General features: G+C 36.5%; 1 protein-coding gene across 1 annotated transcript in view; it reads right to left on the bottom strand.

Annotated features, from left to right (window-relative positions):
* RASAL2 (RAS protein activator like 2) overlaps window positions 1-22,716 on the bottom strand; it is a 333,326-nt gene that overhangs the window by 41,712 nt on the left and 268,898 nt on the right. The window contains exon 5 of the mRNA XM_044676490.1: window positions 6,593-6,702. Coding sequence (XP_044532425.1) covers window positions 6,593-6,702 — 110 coding nt within the window. The remainder of the gene's footprint in view (window positions 1-6,592; window positions 6,703-22,716) is intronic.

Raw genomic sequence — 22,716 nt, 5'->3', positions numbered from 1 at the left:
TTTGAACCTAGGACCTCCCGTCTCTAGGCCTGACTCTCAATCCACTGAGCTACCCAGCTGCCCCCAACTTCATTTCTTTTTAATGACAAGTAGTTTAGTGAATGGGCATATAGCATAGGAAATAAAATGTAGGAAAACATGGAGAATTATGGCATGGATGACCATATATTTAGGTAGATTCATAGTAATGGGGGAAGCGATGAAGTTAATTGGATATTTTAATTAAAAACACAGAACAATTAGAGACATGACTTTTTAAAAAAATCAGATATTTGATTGCTTTGGTATTGAGAACTCCCTTTACCAATGGAGGTTGGGATCTGCTTTACAACTCTCTAAGATTATAAGTCATTTGCCAATCGAGGGTCACACAGCCAGTGTACGTTAGAATTTAGACCATCCTGAAACTCTGAGCTCAGCTCTTGCTGCCTTTCGTTGAAAGCTCCTTATATCATTATTGAAAGATCATCTATAAATACATAAGCTTACTTTAAAATCCTACTTTTACAACAGAAGTAAAACTCAGAGGCTGATTAATACTCTTCTAAGTTTCTATTGCCAGTGAGGGCTACACTTTTAGTGACTCACATCCATGAATCAAGAAAGTATTTCAAGATCCTGGGCTGCTTTGGCAGTAAATCAGAAAGGTGAATTACTTTAAAGTAAAGGACATTTTTTAAATGAATTTGGGGCCATGAAAAAATGGCATTTAGAAGGCTATACTTTTAATAGGAATAGGTACCCTCGATATCTGGCAATCTTATCCTGGCTTTCTGGAGTGAGACTGACATCATCTGACATTCAAATATTGAATGGCTAGAGAATGTTGTTTGGGCATTTCTTTCTATATTCCTGTAGCTCCACTAGCTTTGACCAGATGGAAAGAACATTATAGCAGGAGTGAGAGAAGTGCTAACATTCACTTATCTCTGCTTTGAGTGTGAAACAGTAATGGGAAAATATTGCTAATTCTTCAGAATTCTATAAAGGCTAATTCCTCAAAAAGATGGTTTTAGAGTTTTGGAAGATCTCTGTGACCCTTTAATTATTATAGAAATAATTATTATGAATATTTAGAAATGTGGATAATTTGGAAAATTATACCTCTTATACATGTACTCCACATAGAGATTTCTGAGTGTGTGGGTCATACATTGCTCCTTGAGAGAGCAGCAGTGCCAAATCCCATCAGGACCTACATAACAGAATTTATGACTTGTGGATCATTGGCAAGACAGGCCTGGAGCCCTTATGGTCTATCCAAATCAATGAAGTCTGCCTGCTAAAAAAGCTCAGCGGTATTTTGCATTGAAAAACTTATGGACCATAAGCAGTAACCCTTGTACAGGAATAGAATAACTCATCTTGAAACATCTTCCTGCCAGCCTAAAGTAGTACTTCAGTCCATATGAAAATAATTTCATCTTTTTAAAATGTTAGGAGCACAGACAACAAAACTTTAGCTATCTAAAGCCCTGATCTAAAGAACTCAAGACGTATTACAACTACTGCTTCATTATCTTCCTGATACTTCAGTGAATTAGAATAGCTGCGTCTTCCAAAGTCAGGGAAAAGTAAAATGATTGGACCAACATCATAAGAATCTCAGAAAGAATGAGGACCTAGCTTAACTGATTCCAGTTCCTTAAAGTTGGGTACTTCCATCAAGTCTGTCCTGTTTACCATCTCTATCCCCACCCCTACCCCCCAAATTCCATGTATTTGGGTAACAAAAAGGCATACTTTCTATTGGCTTAGCCTTCTTGTGTTAAAATGTAAAAAGAGAATTCAATAGCAGATGTACATAATCCAGAAACAGAGATTTATGATCAATCTTTCCTGATACCTGTGAGACTGTCAATGATAGCCAAGGTATTTGCAGGAGCATTTCTATATGTCTCTAGTTGGCCAGGAAGCAAAAAAGTGCTTTTTTTCTGTTTATTTTATAATCCACTTAAACTATAGTAAGCACATCCTCAGAAAGAGAAGACTATTTTTCTTTGGACACATCCCAATTGTTGCACCTCTATAATTCAAATGGCTAACCAGGGCTTTGTAACATAATAGACCTTATTATCACTCTTTTATTATACTAAATTTCAGACCAAAAGATAGTTTATTGATTGAATCAGAAAAAGTATGGCTGGCTCAAATAATAAATTCAGGCCAGTGGAAAGGGGAAACATGTGCTAACTACAAAATAATATAAAAACATAATCAGAATCTTCAAAAGACCCAAAGCAAATGTAATCTCTTGGTATTTCAGACTTATACTTTTTGTGGACTATTGTTACAGAAAAAAACCAGGTATTTAATGTGAATAAGGAAGATAATATTTAATGTAAAGTTAAGAAACATACAGGGGCAAGCAAGTGGCACAATAGATAAAGTTCCAAGTCTGTAGCCAGGAGGCCTGGGTTCAAATTTACCCTCAGCCAATTTCTAGCTGTGTGACCCTGGGCAAGTCACTTTGCCTTATTTGCCTTGCTCTTGCCTTTCTGTTTTAGAGTTGTTACTAAGGCAGAAAGGACTGTAAGAGAGAGAGAGAGTGAGAGAGAGAGAGAGAGGGAGAGAGAGAGAGAGAGAGAGAGAGAGAGAGAGAGAGAGAGAGAGAGAGAGAGAGAGAGAGGAATATACAGTTGTAGGGCTGCTGAAAAATAAAAGTGACTTTCTAATTATTAAACTACCAAATGCTGAACCATGACAATAAAAGGAGTTTACTAAATTGGCTACTGAATTTGGAGAAGCTTTCATTGCTGCACATTCTTTTCTTCTCAAAAGAAAAAATTCTGAAATATAGTTATATTTTGTGGCATTCCAATGACTTGTTTTTAGGCTATTTTCAGATCCTGGAATGAATACAATTATGGAAAAAAAGAGCACTGCGTTAAAGGTATAAGAAGAAAATGACTCATGAAGATATACAGAGAATTCTTGGAGTCAACATATTTAAAACTGAACTCATTATCTTTTCCCTAAACATTTGCCTCTTCCAAACTTCCTAACTTCTGTCAAAGGTATCAAGCCTCTCCCAGTGTCTCAGGTTTGTACGCTCAGAATTATCCTTCACTCTCCCTTGAAAGGATAGGATTTGTGCAAGGGGGATGGGACAAAAGGAGCCAAGAAAAGGCAGTTGGTGACAGTTACTGACAGTTGAGACCAGAGAGAATTCTGGGAAATTCTCTGAAGGAGGAGGGAGAAGAGAGGTCTTCCAGTGCAGGACTGGGAGGAGAGAGGAGGAGGACATCCCAGCTCGGATCCAGTCCTGAGGGCTTCCTGAGGATCTTTCGTTTGGAAATTGAAACCCTGATTTCCTGATCAAGGCCATTCCTTCACATCTTACCCATCAAGACTTCAACCATAGAGTCAGCTAAGTTTTTAGACTCCATTTTGGGAGCGATCTCTTAGTCTCCTTCTCCCATTACCCAACCTTGCTGAGAGACCCTTTTTCAGTCAAACCTTACAATTAGAGAAAAGGATAGAAATAGAAAGATAGAAGGAGGAGTGAGGGGAGAAGCTTGGGTGAGGGAACCACTGGGGATCCCACCCAAGTGACAGACCCCATAGCAACAGTGAAGAGGGCACCCCCAAATCCCTCTGCCTTTTACTCCTTTCCCCAATCCCTGAATTGCAAATAATAATCATCAGTCAGATAGCTTTCCAGAGTGCCTGAGAGACAACAAGGGAGAGGGGAAACCACAGCTTGGTCTGGCTGCCTCCATCTTGAAGCCGGACCACCCTCTGTGAATTTAACTGATCAGGGGAGGTTTGTGTGAACCCCGTCCTTATTCAGAATCGGATTGGGGTACCACATACCTTATCTTATAGGGAAGCCTCACCCCCAACTCCTGTGGGGCAGCAAGACCATCCAGGTCACCCAGTTTTGGGGTGACACCCCCTCGAAGTCTCCTAGAGTATATTCAGGCCCAGGGGAGAGCTGGAAGAGAGACTCACCATATAGAAACACACACACTCTCTCTCTCTCTTTCTTTCTCTCTCTCCCTCTCCCTCTCTACCGTAACATTGTTTATTGGCTCTTATTATTACACCCTCAACCAATTAGTTGTCAAGTTTGGGGATTTTTACTATCATGACATCTCTGACATTTGATCTTTTTTATTCCACTTATATAGCTACTATCTTAGTTAACATTTTCAGCACCTTTTGCTTAGAAAATTACACTGGCCTCCTAATTGCTCTCCCTGCCTTAAATCTCTCTCTCAAATCTACCCTAGTACTGATACCAAAGTAATTTTCTTTAAGTGCTGGTTTGATCCTGTGATTGCTCCACATACCAAACCCTAGTGGTCATCTATTGGTTTCATGATAAGATATTAACTCCTCTTTTTAGCTTTCGAAGTCCCACACAACCTAGTCCCAAACTATCTTGGGAGCCTCAGGAGACATTATTTACCCACCCATAAGCTGCATTCCTGCCAAGCAGGTTTTCCTTTTGCTCCATCTCCCATATCCATTCCTTCTACCTCAGGGAGACCCTCTCTTTTCAGAGGCATTTCGGGACATCATCTTCTGGATCAGACCTTTCCTGGTCTCCCCAACTGCTGGTGCTTTCTCCCTTCCAAACCACCTAATATTTAACAACTGTGTATGTGTTTGTGTGTGTGTACACATTTATGTAAATACACACACATTATTTATTCACTTTATATTTCTGCTGAATATATTTTTCTATGAACTTGCTGCTTCTTTGATTAAAATATAAGGGCACTGTGAGTAGGGATTGTTAACTTCCTTGTACTGGTATATTCAGTGCTAAATGAATATTTACTGGTTAATTTAAGAGCTTAAACATAAGAGAAATGATAGAATGAAGACTTGTGGTACATTATAAGAAAACATATAGACTGTCTATAGCATAGCTGAATGGCAAGTATAGGCAAAATCCAGGGATTCTGGATCTTGAAGAGGCCATAGAGACCATCAAGTCTGACCCTCTAAATTTGCAAAGAAACTGAGGCTCTGTGAGGAGAAGTGGCGTGCCTAAAACTCCCTGGGAGTAAATTTCAGAGCTGAGATTTGAACCCTGATCCTAGGATCTTGAGTTCCAATGGAGTGCATTAACCCTTGACTTGGAAGCTATTTCCCCTGTTTCATTACAAATCTGTAGTCCACTGAAGACTATGTACAAATGGACAAGTTACAAACATCATGGGGCTCAGTTTCTTCTTTATAAGAGATGGGCAACAGCTCCCTGTATGGTAACTTTCATGTTTTGAAAAAAAGTTTTGTCAGGCAAACTGAAAATAAAAGCTGTAGCCTAGGAGACCATGAAGTGGGTTAGAATGCTGACATTTTTATTTGAGCTTTATGGAGATGAGTACCTGTGAAATTTTAAATATAAACTCAAGTATATATTGAAACACAGAAGCTTGCTGCTATTGCTAAAGAAGTTGTAGTTTGCTCTTCAGTAAATGCAATAGGTCAACTGCTGAAAATCTGGGTCCCCTTTTTGCATTAAAAGAAGTATTTCTAGGGGGCAGCTGGGAAGCTAAGTGGATTGAGAGCCAGGCCTGGAGACGGAAGGTCCTGGGTTCAAATCTGGCCTCAGACACTTCCCAGCTGTGTGACCCTGGGCAAGTCCCTTGACCCCCATTGCCTACCCTTACCACTCTTCTGCCTTGGAGCCAATACACAGTATTGACTCCAAGACGGAAGGTAAAGGTTTAAAAATATATATATATTTCTAGAAAGTCAAGTTACCAAGTTGCACAGGAAACAACGATCCCTCTTTTACAGCCATGTGTAAAGTGTCCCACATTTTGCTACACGTGCCACAGCCCCATGATTCCAACTGCTACAGATAACTGCACAATTGCTTACACACTTAGCTCATGTGCCCACTTAATCTCCATTAAGAACCTGGCTAAATGCTGGACTTTCCATGTTGAGATGGCCACTTATGTAATCTTCAGGGATATAATCCAAAACAAATAATAAGTAAAGCTTTTTAATAAATAACAGTACCTAATTTTTGTCTAGTTTTCTGGACATTTTCAAAATGCCTTTTATATACATAATCTCATTTGATCCTATCATCATTGTGAAGTTAAGTTGATTTTATTCTGATATCATATAACTAGTGAAAAACAGAGTCAGAATAAGAACCCACATCAGTGTGGTATGAGGGAAAAATAATTGGTCTTGGAGTCAGAAAACCAGATTCAAGTCATAGCTCTGACATTAGCCATGTGATTGCGGGCAAATCATTTAACTTCATTGTCACTCAGTCTTCTCATCTCTAAAATGGGAAAAAATTACTCTACTGACCCAAGATGAAAACTGTTGTGAGGAAAGCACTCTGATAATCTTATCAATACCATATAACCCACCACACTCTGCTAACTCTTCTAAAGGAACTTTTAGATAGAACATAGAAGAAAGACTAAAATTCCATACAAAATAGTGTTATACATCTGAAAAATTCATTATACTCATATAAATTAAATAGACTGTATTTATTTGTTTCCTTACATTTTAATTTTGTTTTGTTTGTATCCAGGCTTAACAGATTACTCTACTTTGCCAAAACAGACAGAAACCTCCTTTTCTGTTTCTGGAAACAACCTCCTACCTGTCATCTGTGTTGCGAAGTGATGGGAGCCGGAAACTTGTGTTCCTGTCAAGTTTTGATTGGCTTTTGGTCCTCTTTATAGAGCCTTTCAAGCGTTTGCTGAAGAATCCCTAAAATAAAAAGGCACAGGGATTGTGAGATGGTAGAATTCTTAAGAATCAAATTTCATTTCCACTTTTCAGAGCCCCTTTATATTTGCAATCAACATCAGCACAAGAGCTTGATTTGTAATATATCTATCAGTCCAAATCAATTATTTATGACATAAACTTACAGACTCTTGAAAATGATAGGTATTATACAATTATTTTTGAAATCATTTCCCCTTCCATCTCCTTGTGCCCTCTTTAATATTCATAATAATTGTATTCATTTTAGTGGTTGAATGGTAGGTGTTTTAGAGTGGGGATAGACTTGAGATAGGCAGACCCTTTAGTAGTTATTGCAGTAGTTCAGGTATCAGATGATTAGGGCTTTCACTGGAGTGGTGGCAGTGTCAGAGAAGAGAAAGGGGTGTATTTCAGAGACGCTGCAAGTGAAATCAGTAAGCCTTAGCAAAAGCTTGGATATGAGGGCAAGAGACTGAGGAGTCCCAAGATGACTCCTAAATTATGAACCTGAAAGATTGGGAGGATGTTGTTGCCCTCTAAAATAATAGAGAAGTTTGGAAATGGGGAGGGTTTCTGTTTTGGACATGTAGAGTTTAAGATGTCTACTGGACATCAAGTTAGAGATGCTTGAAAGGCAATTGGAGATGTGAGACAGAAAGTCCACAAAGAGGTTAGGGCTAGATAAGCTTGAGAATCATCAGCACACAGAGGATAATCAAATCCACAGAATGAGATCCTCAAATGAAGTAGTTTAGAGGAAGAAGAGAAGAGCATCAAGGGCAGAATCCTGAGGGACACCCATAGGTAGTGGGTAGGACTTGGATGGAGATCCACCAAAAGAAACTGAACAGCAGCAGGCAGATGGGTAAGAAGAGAACTGGATGAAAGTAGTGTCCTAAAAAGCTAAGGAGAAGAGAGCATAAATGACAAGAGGGTGATCAACAGTGTCTGAGGCTGCAAAGAGGTTAAAAAGAATGAATAAAAATGGAATCTTCCAATGAAAAGTTATCATTTCTTGATGTCTGAGATTTTCTTTGATGGTAGTCGAGGAGGAAGAGTACATGCAGGTCTCTGTGTGTGAGAGGAATGAGAACAAAGGAGAAAATGTATACCTATAGATAGAGAGTGTTATTTGATTATTTTAAATGTTTATCTAAGACAGACCTTTTATTATAATCTGGTAAAATCCTTGACATCTGAAAGCTATTTGAATAGCAGCATAACATAAATACAAAATAAGAGTAATATTCAAAATAGGGAACTTTTATTAAAGGTATCAGTTCTGTTCTAAAACCTAAAGCATTGTATATTTTGTCACTTCTCTCCTTTGTGCTCTACTCATTTCAAGTATCCCTTAAAAGCAATGGGAAAAATGAAAAAAAAAAGTCAAAATGGTGTGCTAGGTTTTATGCATAATTGCTCTTGGTAAGTATTTCAACATTTAAACCATTTACTTCCACGAATAAAAGTGCTAAGCTCTCCTAAAGAGCTGTGAAACTGTGCATACACTTAGACCTAGCAATATCATTGCTTGGTCTATTTCCCAAGAAGATCAGGGAAAAATGAAAAGAACCTATATGTTTCAAAATATTTATAGAAGCTGTTTTTGTAGCGGCAAAGCCCTGGGAATCAAGGGGGTGTCTATCAATTGGGGATTTGTTAAACAAATTATGGTATATGATTGTGATGAAATACTACTATGTTGTAAGAAATGAAGAGTGAAATGAGTAGAGCCAAGAGAACATAATATACAACCACAGATTTAATATTTGAAGAATAACAGTGAATGTTCACCTCCAGAGAATGAACTAAAAAATTGAAACACAAAAGATAATCATTATATACATATTTGCTTGCCAAATGATGTCTTCTATGGAGTGGGGAGGGGAGTGAAAGGCAGGGATAGCCAGAAATAAATTCTATTAAAGAAAAAGTGTTAAACTCTACATTTCTCTAATTATAGCTAAGTTGGGTATAATTTTAAGAATTAAACTGAATTAGAAGAATGATTTTCTTTGTAGCAGTCAGGACTTTCATATAAATGAAAATGATGACTGTACAGTTTTGGAAGGAAAAGAAAGAATAAATGAAATGTTCCTGAAAGTCTACTTTCAAGAGATATTTTAGAAGAGATTATTGATTTCATTCTGACTTCAAATGTCACTAAACCCCAAATCTCTAAGGGATATAAAGGGAAATTTTCAAAACGAAGTATACCAGAACCAATTCTTCTTTCAATTTGCATTGTTCTACCCACAAATCTTTAAAAAAGAAAAAAAAACATACAAAAATTCTCCCAAAATTCTAGTTGGTTAAAACAACTAGTTTGTCATACTTGATTGATAAATTAAAATGGCATACTGGTAATTATTAGATACTCACTATTATCTGTCAAAACAATGTTAGGAATCAGGAATTGCTGGATAGAATGATGTCTTTCTTTGAAACTCAGGAAATGTTAAACTAATAATAATAATAAAAGTTATCAACCATTTGAAATTGGAAAAAATAATCCCTGAAGGCCACATTTTGCTATTTGGGCAAGGCTGGTAACTGATATAGTTGCTGCTATGCAATCATTCTCAGAAGCCTCAGTGGTGATAATAGGAGACACTGACTCTCTTGCATTCCAATACTGCTTTTCCCTTAAGAGATAGAGAAGAGGAAAAATTCTTCATGGAAATAGGCAAAGAGATGTACTTTCAAATAAACAATCTTAACTTAAAAAGAATTGCAGCAATGCTCAGATTTGCTTTCTCATTTAAATACTCATTCTTCACATTAGTGAACATGAGATTAATGGCAGTACTTTCAGTCATTCATTCAGTGAATTTAGCAACAGTTCCAAGATATCATGAGGAAAATTCTCTTATAGACTAGAAAATACCTAGGCAAAAGAAGTATTCTACCCATTACTTTTCAAGCCCATGTGTACATTTAATTAACTAGAATATGTCTTACTATTTCAATTATTTGGTTCTAAGAGACTACTCTTGGAGGAAGAAAAGATCTATAAATTATCTGTTCCTTTTTAATGTTCCTAAAGCTTAATATGAAACATAGGTACCTTATTTGTGGGAAATTAAATAAATGTTGATCAAAACATAAAGACAATTATTAGGAAGAAAGGTAAAAAAATATAACTATCCTTTTACCAGATTTAACTTTAATTTACTGTAAACCTAACCAGGAGAAACTTCACATAGTATTTTAGAAGGAACTTGTGAAAATAACCGCACTAAAGGACATGTGGTTAAAGTTCTATCATTGAATAAAATTTGGTTAAGCAGAGTGGTGGGAAAGTTTGTTTTTCATGTTGGAAATAGGGGAGAGATCTAGGGATGATTTAAAAAGTAAAGAGCTGATGGAAAATAGCTGGTGAACAATGTTAAGTTACTCAGTTACAGAAAGCATATGTGAATTCTGAGGAAATAGTCAAATCAACAAAGAATTTATTGACCCTTATTATGTGTTATGTATGTATTTTTTGAGGTTCACACCCTCCTATGCACATATAAATCAATATGTATCATATTTATTTGTGGGGATACCTTGTCTCCTTCACTTTCATTGTTATTTCTTGGAGGGCAAGGATTCTGCCTTATTTTTCTGTGGCTGTTCTCAATCTCTCAAATCTCAGGCACAGTTAAATGTATACAGTAAACATTAATCATTCTTTGATTGAAAAATGTCATGGTTTTTATTTCAATGAGATTATTATTTAGTTGGGGACTTAAGATGAACATATAACAATTAGGGAATTGTTCATAGGGAATAGTAGAAATTCAGAGGAACTCTACAAATATTTAATAAAACTAAAGTGGTGGAATAACATGAAAGGTGAATAATAATTTTTAAAAAGACTCTTATCTTCCATCTTAGAATTGATACTAAGTATTGGTTCCAAGACAGAAAAGTAGAAAGGGCTAGGTAGTTGGGGTTAAGTGACTTACCAAGGGTCATACAGTCAAGAAGTATCTAAGACAGAATTTAAAACCAGAATTCTCAATTTCAGATTTGGTTCTCTATCTCCCAAGCCACCTAATTTTCCCAGAGAATAATAATTTAAAGCTGGTCCTTTGGGCACTGCATTGAACTACTACTGCACAATCAACACATTGATAGCTTTAAAATTAGTAAATATACTGGAAAGAAAAGGTTGGCACTTGGTGGTTCATTCAAAAGACTTGTTTATTATACAACAATGAATATATAAGTTCAGAATGAGAAATCAATTAGGCGACTGGTAGAATGAAGTGCAAAAATAATGTTTATACATATGGTTGATATTTTCCAAACCAAAATTAAAGGAGTTTCCAAAAGATTAGATCAAATATCCAGAGTTAGACAGCAATGCCTACTTTGGCACTGAGGGATATGCAAAACATAAGACAGTCTTTGCCTTCAAGCATATTACAGTACACTGGAGGAGAAAAATACAGCAAGATTCTCATAGGAGATCAAGAACCTCATGGCCATGAAGACCTGGTTTCATGTTCATCGCTGGCAAATACTGACAGGGTAACTGTGGACAAATCATTTAAACTTTCACTGTTCTAATTTCTAAGACCTTATAGTCCTGAGAAGGTGCTGACTAGCACTGGTTAAGAGAGTTTCCTCATCAGGGAATTCCCTATAATAATGAAATCACCCAACTAGTTCTATTCATAAATAAGACAACAAATACTTAAATAATTAAGCAACAATAAATGATTTCAATAGTTCAAGGAGACACTAGATGAACTTTCCTAAAAGTATATGATTATTTACCAAATGAATTGTAGAAACAACAATTACTATAACAGGCCAAAGGAAGTTCTATCTATCTATAGTAAGTTATTTCTAAGATCTATAAGAAACTAATTCAAATTTTTAAGACTATGAGAACCCCAAATGATAAATGGTCAAAGGGCATATGTAGGTAGTTTTCAAGGTAAGAATTAAATCTATATTCATATAAAAATTATCAAAATCACTAATAATTAGAAAAGTACAAATTAAATCAACTCTGAAGTTTTACCTTTTACCCATTATTGACAAAAAAGGAAAATGACACATATGGGGGGGGGTTGGGAAAACAGGAACACTGATGCATTGTGCTGGAGCTTTGAATTGGTTATAGTGATTCTGGAAAACAATTTGGAACCATGGTCCAAAAGTTACTAAATTGTATATTTGACCCAGCAATGCTAGGCCTATACTTCAAAGAAATCAAAGAAAAAGGAAAAGGTCCTATGTATGCAAAAATATTTATAATAGTTCTTTGTGTGGTGACCAAGAACTGGAAACATCCCTTCAAATGGAGAATGGATGAATGAATTATGGTAAATATATAAATGTAAGGGTACACTATTATTTTATAAGAAATGATGAAAGACAGTTTCAGAGAAACTTGGGAAGACTTCTATAAACTAATACAGAGAAAAAAGAAATAGAATCAGGAGAATAATTAATATTGTAATGTCAATACTGCAAAAATAATTTTGAGACTTAAGAACTATGATCAACTGTAATTCTAGAATGAGATGGCAAAAGATGTTGCCTGACCTGCTCCCCAATGACAGAATGAATATACGGTTTAACATACAAGAGGTTCCAAAAGTCATAAGTGCAGTTTTAAGCTAACTGAAGTAAGACTTTTGGGACATCTTATATGTGTAGAATGAGACATATCTGGGAATTTATAGGGAAAAGTTTGTTTTTATTGATATTGCTTATGCTTTTAAAGAGTTTTGTATTTTTTTTTACCCTCGGGGGGTAGGATGAAGGAAGAAGTATGAGGGTAAAAATAAATGCTTCATAATTAAACAAAAATACATGAGATCATGGGAAAATATTTTTTGAAAAATCTCTGAGAAGGGGTAACTAGCTTAACTAGATGCGAAAGGGTCTAGATAAAAAAGGTCAGGAGTCCTACACACAGAGAAACCCTTACCTGATTGCTCCAACTACTCATGTCCTCCCTTACTACTTTTTTATTTATTTTGCACATAGTTTATTTTCTCCATATTTATATATGCAAATGTTATCCCTCATGATAAGCTTCTTGTTAGGAGCAATTGTTTCATTTTTTGTTGTTGTTTATATCTCTAGCATCTAGTACAGTAAAACTTACTGATTAACTGACTGAGGGAATGACTTTTCAATTAATTTCATTTTTTCTTTGGATAGGATTACTGAATCAGTAGATGAGGATGACAATGCTGTGGACATAATTTACCTATATTTTAAGCAAAGCTTTTGATAAAACTATGTTGTACTACTCTTTGGAGAAGATGGAAAGCTGGAGATTAGACCATAATATAATTAGATGGATTCTTAATGTTTCATAAGGAGTTTCCAATAAAGAACTCTAGGGATCCGTGTTTGGCCTTGGGCTGAGGAACATTTTTTACCCATTGTTTGAATAAATGTATAGAGTGTACCCTCTATATTAGATCACATTAGATGTGCAGAAACACAATGCTGAGATGGATAACGAACTCATTAGATAAGACAGGCGGATTCCAAAAATTCTGACAGGCTAGAACAATGGGCTGAATCTAATAAGATGAAATTCAACAGGGTAAAAATATAAAATCCTACCCTTGGGTATAATATTTACAGGATGTGGAAGGCCTGGGGGGGGGAAGTGGTTGTTCTGAGAAAGGTCTGGCGTTTTTCATGGCCTACAAGCTCGATGTGAATCAGGAGTGTGATCTGTTTTAAAAGCTAATGCTGGAGGGGCAGCTGGGTAGCTCAGTGGACTGAGAGTCAGGCCTAGAGACAGGAGGTCCTGGGTTCAAATCCGACCTCAGACACTTCCCAGCTGTGTGACCCTGGGCAAGTCACTTGACTCCCATTGCCTACCCTTACCAATCTTCCACCTATAAGTCAATACACAGAAGTTAAGGGTTTAAAATTAAACAAACAAACAAACAAACAAACAAAAACACCTAATGCCGGGGCAGCTGGGTGGTGCAGTGAATTGAGGGCCAGACCTAGACACAGAAGATTTTGGGTTCAAAACTAGATTCAGACGCTGGGAAAGTCACTTAATCCCCATTACCTAACCCTTACTTATATCTGAAGGGCTATTATATGGAAGAGGGGGAGGCCTTGTTTTTTTGGCTGCAAGGATAGAACCAGGAACAATAGATGCAAGTTTAAAAAAAAGGCAAATTTAAGGTTGATGTCAGGAAAACTTTCAAATAATTAGTTGTTCAAAAGTGTAATGAGACACCTTGAAAGGTGCTAGGCTTTCTCTCTTCAGTGTTCAAGAAAAGGCTATAAAACAGTGGGGATTCCTTTCATATATATGTTGGAATAGGTATGTATTGATATCCCCTTTAATTCTTAAATTTGATGATTCTGTGATATTGTAACTACCCACACTAATGAATAAACTCAGTTCCAGATCATTAATAGCAAATTGTCATCTTTAATAATAGATTTGATTTTTAGAAAAAGTCAGAAGTCAGAGTTGTCTGGAGAACAAAGGGTAATATTTTCAGTTAAGATAAAGAAAAAAAACCTAGATGTATTTACAAGATGATGAGAAGATCTTCAGGATGACTTGTAAATTGGCTAGAGGCAATATGATATTAGTCACTATTTGTATAGCACTATATAGTTTATGAAGTGCTTTTTTCATAATTCTCTGAGCAAAGTAATACAAATTCATTTTATAGATGAAGAAATCAAAGTTTAGGAACATTAAATGACTTCTCTACAGAGAGGGAATAAGCATTTATATAGCACCTACTATATGCCAGAGAAAATGCTAAGCACTTTACAAGTATTTTCTCCTTTGATCCTCACAACAACCCTAGAGGGAGGTGCTATTATGCTAAATATGCTCAGTCACAAAGCAAGTAGGAGAGGGAGTTAGGACTTCAACTTGGGTTTCTGACTTCAAGTTCTTTTTTCACTACATTATATCATCTTTATATAACAGAGTTTGAAAAGTTTTGTCCATGCTTATGAACATTTAAAGATGTTCTTGAATTCACCATACTGATTGACCTAAATGAGTTATTTATAAATAGAAAACAAGTGCTTAAAAAAGCAACACTTGCATGTATTTAAATGAACACTATAGAGTAAAATGACAGCTAGAGAAAGAGAAAGATTTAGTGTCATCCTCATTTAAAAGTAAGAGGCAGTAAGAGTGAAAACAAGAAATGACAGATAATATTGAGACAAACGAAAAAGTAATAAAAGAACAGTAAGAGGTTAGGAATCTGGGGCTATTTAATAAAGGAACAAATAGCCCTATACTCTTAAACAACTCTGTGGGTACTGCTGTTATTTCAGAACAATAATAATGTCCAGCATTCTCAAGAAAAACTTAACTTAGGTTTAGTCTGTTTTGTTTAAGAATGCAAGGAAATATGTATCATTACAGAAAAAAATTTAAACTAAAATTTTTTTTAAATTTAATGTCTATATAGTAATTCATTTATCTAGAAAAATCAATTATGTTTATCATCTTTATTTTTAATAATAGTGGATAAATAAGGTTTTATTGTTACATTTAATTAGCTGAAGACTAATAGGGAACCTTCTAATAATTTCCAAATTTAAAATATATAAGAATTGTGCCCTATGTTAAAACATAATTAGGAATAGTAGGTGAAAAAGAAGAGGTTTATTCATTTATAGCAGTTGTCTCTAAACTTTTTTGGTTATATATCCCTCTCAGTTAAAAAACTGATCATGCATCTTAATACATATATATATATATTTATAAATTATATGAATTGTTATACTATTTAATAAACATTATAATACATATATAAAATGGTCATTTTAAATGGATAACAAAGATGAAATAATGTTTTTTTTTTATATAATAAGGCTGGAAAGGTAGGGTGAGGGCAGAATGTGAAGGACATTAAATGGGAAATTAATAATATTTTGCCATAGAGGTAATAAGAAACCACTGGATTTTATTGTTTAGAACTTGGGTTTTAACATGATTAGGCTTGTGATTAAGGAGAACCATTTTGGGAATTATGTTGAAGATGGATTGGAGTGAGGAGAGCCAGGAAGACCATCTAAGAAGTCACTGATAGTCCAAGTGAGAGGTGAAAAAGGCCTGACCTAGGGTGTTGGGTGTGTGTTTGGAGAAGAATTGTGGTTATCACAAGATTTAACCACTGATTGGATATGTGGGGTGAGTGAAAGTGATGACCTAAGGATAGTATGGTGGTTGGCTCAACAGAAATATAGGTGGGTTTAGAGGAGGAAAGAAAATATGATGAGATATACAATGTATATATGAATCCAAATCTATTTACACTTCATAATTCATTCTGTCCCACTTGAAAAGATAAGGAAAGGGTGGGTTCTTTCTTAATGGCCACTGCCCTGGAGCAGAGACTGGCCTAAAAAGTAGACATCTGATACTATCTTGAGGTACACTGAAAAGGAGAGGGGGGGATACTAGGAGAGTATGGGGTAGGGCGAGGGGGAAGGAATGGTATAGTTTCTTTTAATAACTGCCCAATTGCTACAGAGGATATATATAACTGCTCTGAGAAGCAATCAAGGGTAGATTGGGATAAGCAGATGGCTTTAATGGCTGGGAGTGGGAGCAGAGTTAGGGAATATTCAACTATGTATCTGTGTTAGAGATAAGTCTTCATCTGGCTTTCACAGGGAAAAGTGGGATGCAGTCTATCTTCTTCCCTCCAATTGGTTGATCACAGACTTCTTGCCATTATGCCTATTTGGGAGGTCACTGATATATAGGTACCATCCCAGAGAACATGTTATGAAAACCTAAAAAAAAAGTCAGAAAATTTAATGTAAGGAACAACCTTGCATTCTCAGGGGAGATAGCCTAGATGAATTTAATTGAACTTTCTCATCTCTAATTTCTGAGCCTCTAAGAATAACAACAAATTATTTCTCGGAACAGTGGGGACCCCTAAAGACTAGCTGTTAAAAACTTCTATAACCTCTGTTGAAATAAACCCATTTGATCTATCTGCTAGAAATGCTGGTGTTAGAAAACCTCAATATAAATCAATAAAGCAGCCTTTTAAAAGTTCATTAGAATAGGTGTTTAAAATGTGGTAAGGAATTAAAAAAAATAGATGTAAGGAAGATTTCTGGCTTCTCTGCTTAAATTCTAAGCAACAGTTCAAAATTATATTTTATCAAATGTCAAATATTACAAATCTTTTCATTAAGTGCCCAGGAAAAGAATAACAAAAACGACAACAAACCCAACATCTATAGAGTATCTCTCTGAAAATGCCAGAGGATTTTGAGTGGTGACTTGGTCAGGGCCATTTTTGCAGGTACCAAGCTACAGAAAAAGCCTACTCTTCTCATTACTGGCCCTGGCGGAGCTGTCAGTGGCCATCTCATCCCTAAATGCTAATGATGCTAAATTCCTGCATTGGTCCTTTTATGGAACTGAAAACAGAGAACAGCAGACCCTGGAATCATCTGGTCAGGAAAACATCAGAAGCTTTTTCAAACCAAAGCTACCTGATAGTAATGGAGTAATCCTCCAGGGTGCCAATGGTCTTGCTGGCTGCATAAGATCTAAACTCCTGAACAGCTAGGAGATTTCATCAGGTTTTGACTTTCACTTATGCTAGCTGTATTTAGCAGGACTTTTAAAGAGCTTATAGATAGACCAAAGTCCTCTACATCTGATTACATTCTGAACCAGAAACAAATTAAGAAGACAGGTCTTTCAGAGTCAGATTTTATATCATAATACTCACACAAGCTTCTCTAAAAAAAGCATATACAGTTAAATCATGAAATGATTGCTATGATCTATAACTACCAACAAAACCCTAAACATAAATCATAAATGTGAGGTTAGTAATAGATTACAGTACTACTACTACTATTCTATATCTGGATATTTGGTGAATCAGACACTTTTATGTATCCAAAGTGAGATTTTTAAGTAAATTTTTATAATATAGAAAAGAAAAATAAGAAATCTGAAATGGTTTAAATATGTTGGTGATATTATAAGAGTAGGAAGTTTGCACAGGGTCTGGACATAATACTTGCTTACAGCTCTGAAGACTCTCTTGAGAAGGTAATTCCCTCAAGATGATTACTTTCCTCTGTCTTATTTTCTAGTTCATTTACTTCTCATTTTCTGACACAAAATATTTCTGCTAAGATCTACCTAGGAAAAAACTCAGTGGGATGTTTTAATAGTCACGACTATAACTACTTTAGAAGCACAGAGAGATGGACCAGGATCATTTATGAATGACAAGATGCCTCTAGCTTCCCTTTTTTAATAGATCATTAATCACATATATCTGAAAGTTATTCAAACTGACATATATCTCAAACAAGGCACCATAAATTTAGTTTATAAATAGAGCATACTCTATTTAGCTGCATTACCTCCTGAACAGGCTCTTCAAGGAAAGGAATCAAAAAATAAAAAAATCCAGACTTGCACATTATGTTCATGAAATTCAAAAGATAAGAATGTGTTTTATATAAACACATATATTCATCATGGGATGATTTCTAAAAAAAAAATTATTTGTTTTTAAGTATTTTTCCAACATTAAATGATTCATGTCCTTTCCTTTCCCTTTTCCTTTTCTCCTCCCAGAGCTGACAAGCAATTCCACTGGGTTATACATGTATTATCACTCAATACCTATTTCCATATTACTCATTTTTGTAATAGTCTTTTAAAGTCAACGCTCCAAGTCCTATACTCATTATGGGATGATTATTAAAAATTTAAAAACTTAAGACATATTTAGGAGTGGGACTATCTTAAGGTACACAAAGGAAATAAATTACTTTGAAATACTGTTTTCAAAATATTAAAAAAAGCTCACAGGTTAAGAATCCTTAATTAAACAGGAACTTATAAGTGACACAAAGATCTGTACAGAGAAGAGATGACATGGTCAGGACTGGACTTCAGGAAAATTATATTGGAGGTTGTGAGGAGGATGAATTAAGACTAGGGAGTGGCTTGAATTAGGGGTACTAGTCAGCTGGTCAACAAGACTTTTATTAAATGCTTAGTATGTTCCAAGCATTGGAAATAAAAAAAAAAACATGCAGAAAGATAGGCCTTGCCCTTAAAAGACCTTACATTCTAAAAGGCAAAGACAACAAACTAAAGGAAACTGAAAAGAGGAGGGCAGATGGGTATGACATGAGGATGTGTCAAATGCAGAGCAAGGGCATGGCAGAAAAAGTACAAGAGTGCAGGCTGGAGAGGAATGAGATCAGGCTGACCCAGAATCACTCCTTAAGTGGAGGTTTTGGGATAAGCCTTTCAATCAGAGGGAGAGACTGAAGAGGTAGCAAGTATTTTCAATGTCTAAATCCAGGTCTGGGGTGAGTATCAAGATGAAGAAGTTTCTAGGGTAAGAGGAAAAGAGCCTAAACTAGTGGTGGGGAACCCTTTAGAGACAAGAGTGTGTTGGGCTCTGCCACCCCCCCAGACCAAATGCTGTACCCCCCCCCCCGACTGAGTGCCTTGCCTCTCCCCTCCATCAAGTGCCAGGCATGCCTGGCCCCACCTTGCCCCATACAGGGGAGGGAGGAAGAGTTCCCATTCTGCTGCTGGGCAGAGGGCCAGGTGAAATGAGGAATGTCCTCAGCAAGTGAAGGGAGGGGGAGGGGAGTGGTCCAAGAGCTCTGTTCCCTCTACCTTTCTAGTAATGAACTGGAAGGGGGGGGGTGGCTGAGTGCCCACAGAGAGCTCTCTGTGTGCCATCTTTGGCACCTGTGCCATAGACTTACCATCACTGGCCTAAACCAAGGGGGTGCCTGCTTGAGGGCTGAGAGAGGGCATATGTAAGCAATGCAGAGATAAAATAATAAGATTTGGTTATTGATTCTGTGTGTGTATGTATGTATGTATGTATGTATGTATGTATGTATGTATCTATCTATCTGTCTGTCTGTCTATATGTCTACCTACCTACCTAGCTATCTATCATAAGTGAGAGTAAGGAATGAAGATATTGGTTGTTCAGAAGAAGGAAAAGATAATGAAGTTGTTTTGTTTTGGACTCACTAAGTTTCAGATACCTGAAGCACATTCAGTTTGAAATGTCAATAAGCAGTTGCAGTGTGACTGGGGTTCAAGAGAGAGGCTAGGGCTGGATATATAGATCTACATAGAGACCATTGAACCCATGGAAGCTAATGAGGTGACCAAGTGAAGGGTACAGAAAGGAAAGAGAAGAGTGACCAGGGCAGAGCTTTGGGGAACTACAGCATTTAGTGGACATAAATCATTCAAACTGACTCGGCAGGTGAACTAGAAGAGATGTAGTATCATGAAAACTCAAGAGAAGAGAGTATCCAGGAGAGAATGGCAGATGGAGTGTAAAATGTTGTGGAAGGTTCAAGAATGATGAAGGGTTAGGCCTGGCTGTTAAGAGATCATTGTAAACTTTGAAGAAGAACAAATCAATACAAAGAACTCTAGGGAGGGAGGGCACTAACAACTAGGCAAGTGGCATAAGGAAAGGTTTAATGTAGGTGACAGTGTTTAAGCTATGTCTTAAAGGAAGTCAGACATTCTCTAAGGGAGAGATGAAGAGGGAGTACATGCCAATTCTGGTGGAGGACTGGCACAAAGGTGCAGAGATAGGAAATGGATCACTGTGGATGAGGGTGATCCAGAAGGCCAGGCGGGACAGACTATAGCATGCAAGACAGTGAGGGAGAATAATTGGTAATAAAGATAGGAAGGCAGCTTGGGGCTAAAGAGGTAAATAGAAGTTTATATTTTATCACAGAGGTAACACAGAGGCATTAGAGTATGTGAGTCTTAAGGTTCAGATTTGTACTTAAGAAAAATCATTTTCCCAGTTACACTAAAGATAGATTGGAGTAGTAAACCAATTAGGAGGTTAAGGAGAATAGTCCAGGAGAGAGGTGATGAAGGCTTGTGGTGGTTATGTGAATAGTAAGGAGACTTTGAGAGATGTGGAAGATGGAATGGCAATATTCAGCAACTGATTGAATGTGTGTGGTGAGGGAAAGTAAGGAGTGGAGGGTGATACTAAGGTTGGGAACTTGGGAGCCAGAAAGAACAGTACTATCCTTGACAGGAAAAAGTAAGTTAAAACTAGGGAAGGGTTTGGGAGGAAATATGAGTTTACTTTTAGAGATACTGAGTTTGGTACGTCTATGTGATATCCATTTTGAAATGTCTAAAAGGCAGTTAGGGATCGAAGATTAGAACTCAGGAGAAAGTTTCAGGCTGGATATATAGATCTGGGAATCATCTACATAAAGATAATTAAACCTATGGGAGTTGTTGAGGTCATCAAGTGAGATAGTGTCAAGAAAGAAGACAACAGAGTCCAGGATAGAGAGCTGGCTTTATTGTAATTATAGAGTAGCTACTATTTGCCAGGAACTGGGCTGGGCAGACAAGATATAAAGGCAAAAATGAAACAGGAACTACCATCAAGGAGCATAGGTTCTATAGATGGAAGCAACATGTACAGATGTAAGTGCATTCTATACAAAGCATATATGAGAAAAGATTATTGCTAAGGGGTTAGGACTAACATGATCAGGTGACAAATTCATACATAAGAAGCTAAGCTTTGTAAAATAAGAGACAACAAATCCCTGTACTATAATATAAACACAAATCCTTAAATATCTTTGAGATCTCTATTAAACCATACAGTAAGTGAAAGGAATAACATAAAATATGAGTAAATGCAAAATGCATGCAAAGTAAAAACAAAATAATTTGGGAAGGTGGCCAGAACTGACGAAGGAAGAGATCAGGAATGGCTTCTTGTACCTATTATTAATTGAATTGAGCCTTTATGGGGGAGACTACAGTTCTAAGAAGTGGAGGGGAGAAAAGAAGAGTATTTCAATAATGAAGGAATAACTTGAGCAAAGCAGAGAGGGAAGAGGTCACACTGTCATAGATTTAGTTTGAAGGGGCCTTAGAGTCCATTGAAACCAATTCCCTTATTTTGCAGATGAGGAAATGACCTAAGACCAAAAGTTAATAAGTGTGTAAGGCAGGATTTCAAACCAAAGTCTTCCTAATTCCATATTGTATATAGGTGCTTTTGTTAGCTGGCAGTTTATATTCAATACATGTTCAAATTGAAAGACTTGGAGATCATTCAAAAATTAATAAAAGGAGATTTACTTTGCCATGGCTATCTATTGTGATCCATCAGCTAAATACTAAGAGATTCTGGAGTAACTTATAGCTGCTTTGTACTCAGGTAACGAGAGGGTATTGTCAACAGCCTGAGGCCAGCTTTTAGTCTCCTGAACCAACCAATTCTTGAATATGGTCTCAAAACTTTTATTTGTTTAAAAAAATTTTTTAAACCCTAATATCATTTATATACATGTATATATATATATTTTTTTAATTTGTTACAGGGCTAGGCAATGGGGGTTAAGTGACTTGCTACACAGCTACACTATCCTACACAGCTAGGAAGTGTCTGAGGCCGGATTTGAACCTAGGACCTTCTGCCTCTAGGCCTGGCTCTCAATCCACTGAGCCATCCAGCTTCCCTGCTCTCAATACTTTTTAAAGGAAAAAATTAGCCTAACTTGCATAGGGTAGGGAGGTGGTGTGGTGTGTGTGCAAAGAGGGGCTCCTACTATAACTGAAAATAGCAGTGAGTAGGTCAGATTGCCTAAAACGTGCAATCATCATTGAAAGACAGGTTGAAGCTAGATTGCAAAGGACCTTAAATATTAGAAATTTATCCTAAGCAACAGGGAGATGCTTAAGAGTCCTTAGCAGAGGAGTGATGTGATATCTGTGAATGACCTGTACATTTTCATAAATATCAATTGATGATTCTGGATTAGATGAACTACATCCTCAATACTGAAAGAAATGGATAGATGTGATTGTTAGTAATATTAGAAAGCATTAGAGGCATAGAAACATAAAGGCAAGTAAGGTGCACATTGGTTAGAATTCTGGATCTAGAGTAAGGAAGATCCAAGTTTAAATTTGGTCTCATTAGACCTTCCTAACTATGGGACCCTGGGCAAGTC

This window comes from Gracilinanus agilis, chromosome 4, assembly GCF_016433145.1.
Source record: "Gracilinanus agilis isolate LMUSP501 chromosome 4, AgileGrace, whole genome shotgun sequence".
Classification (NCBI taxonomy): domain Eukaryota; kingdom Metazoa; phylum Chordata; class Mammalia; order Didelphimorphia; family Didelphidae; genus Gracilinanus; species Gracilinanus agilis.
Note: the sequence above shows the minus strand (reverse complement) of the source record. Positions and strands in the feature narration are given on the sequence as shown.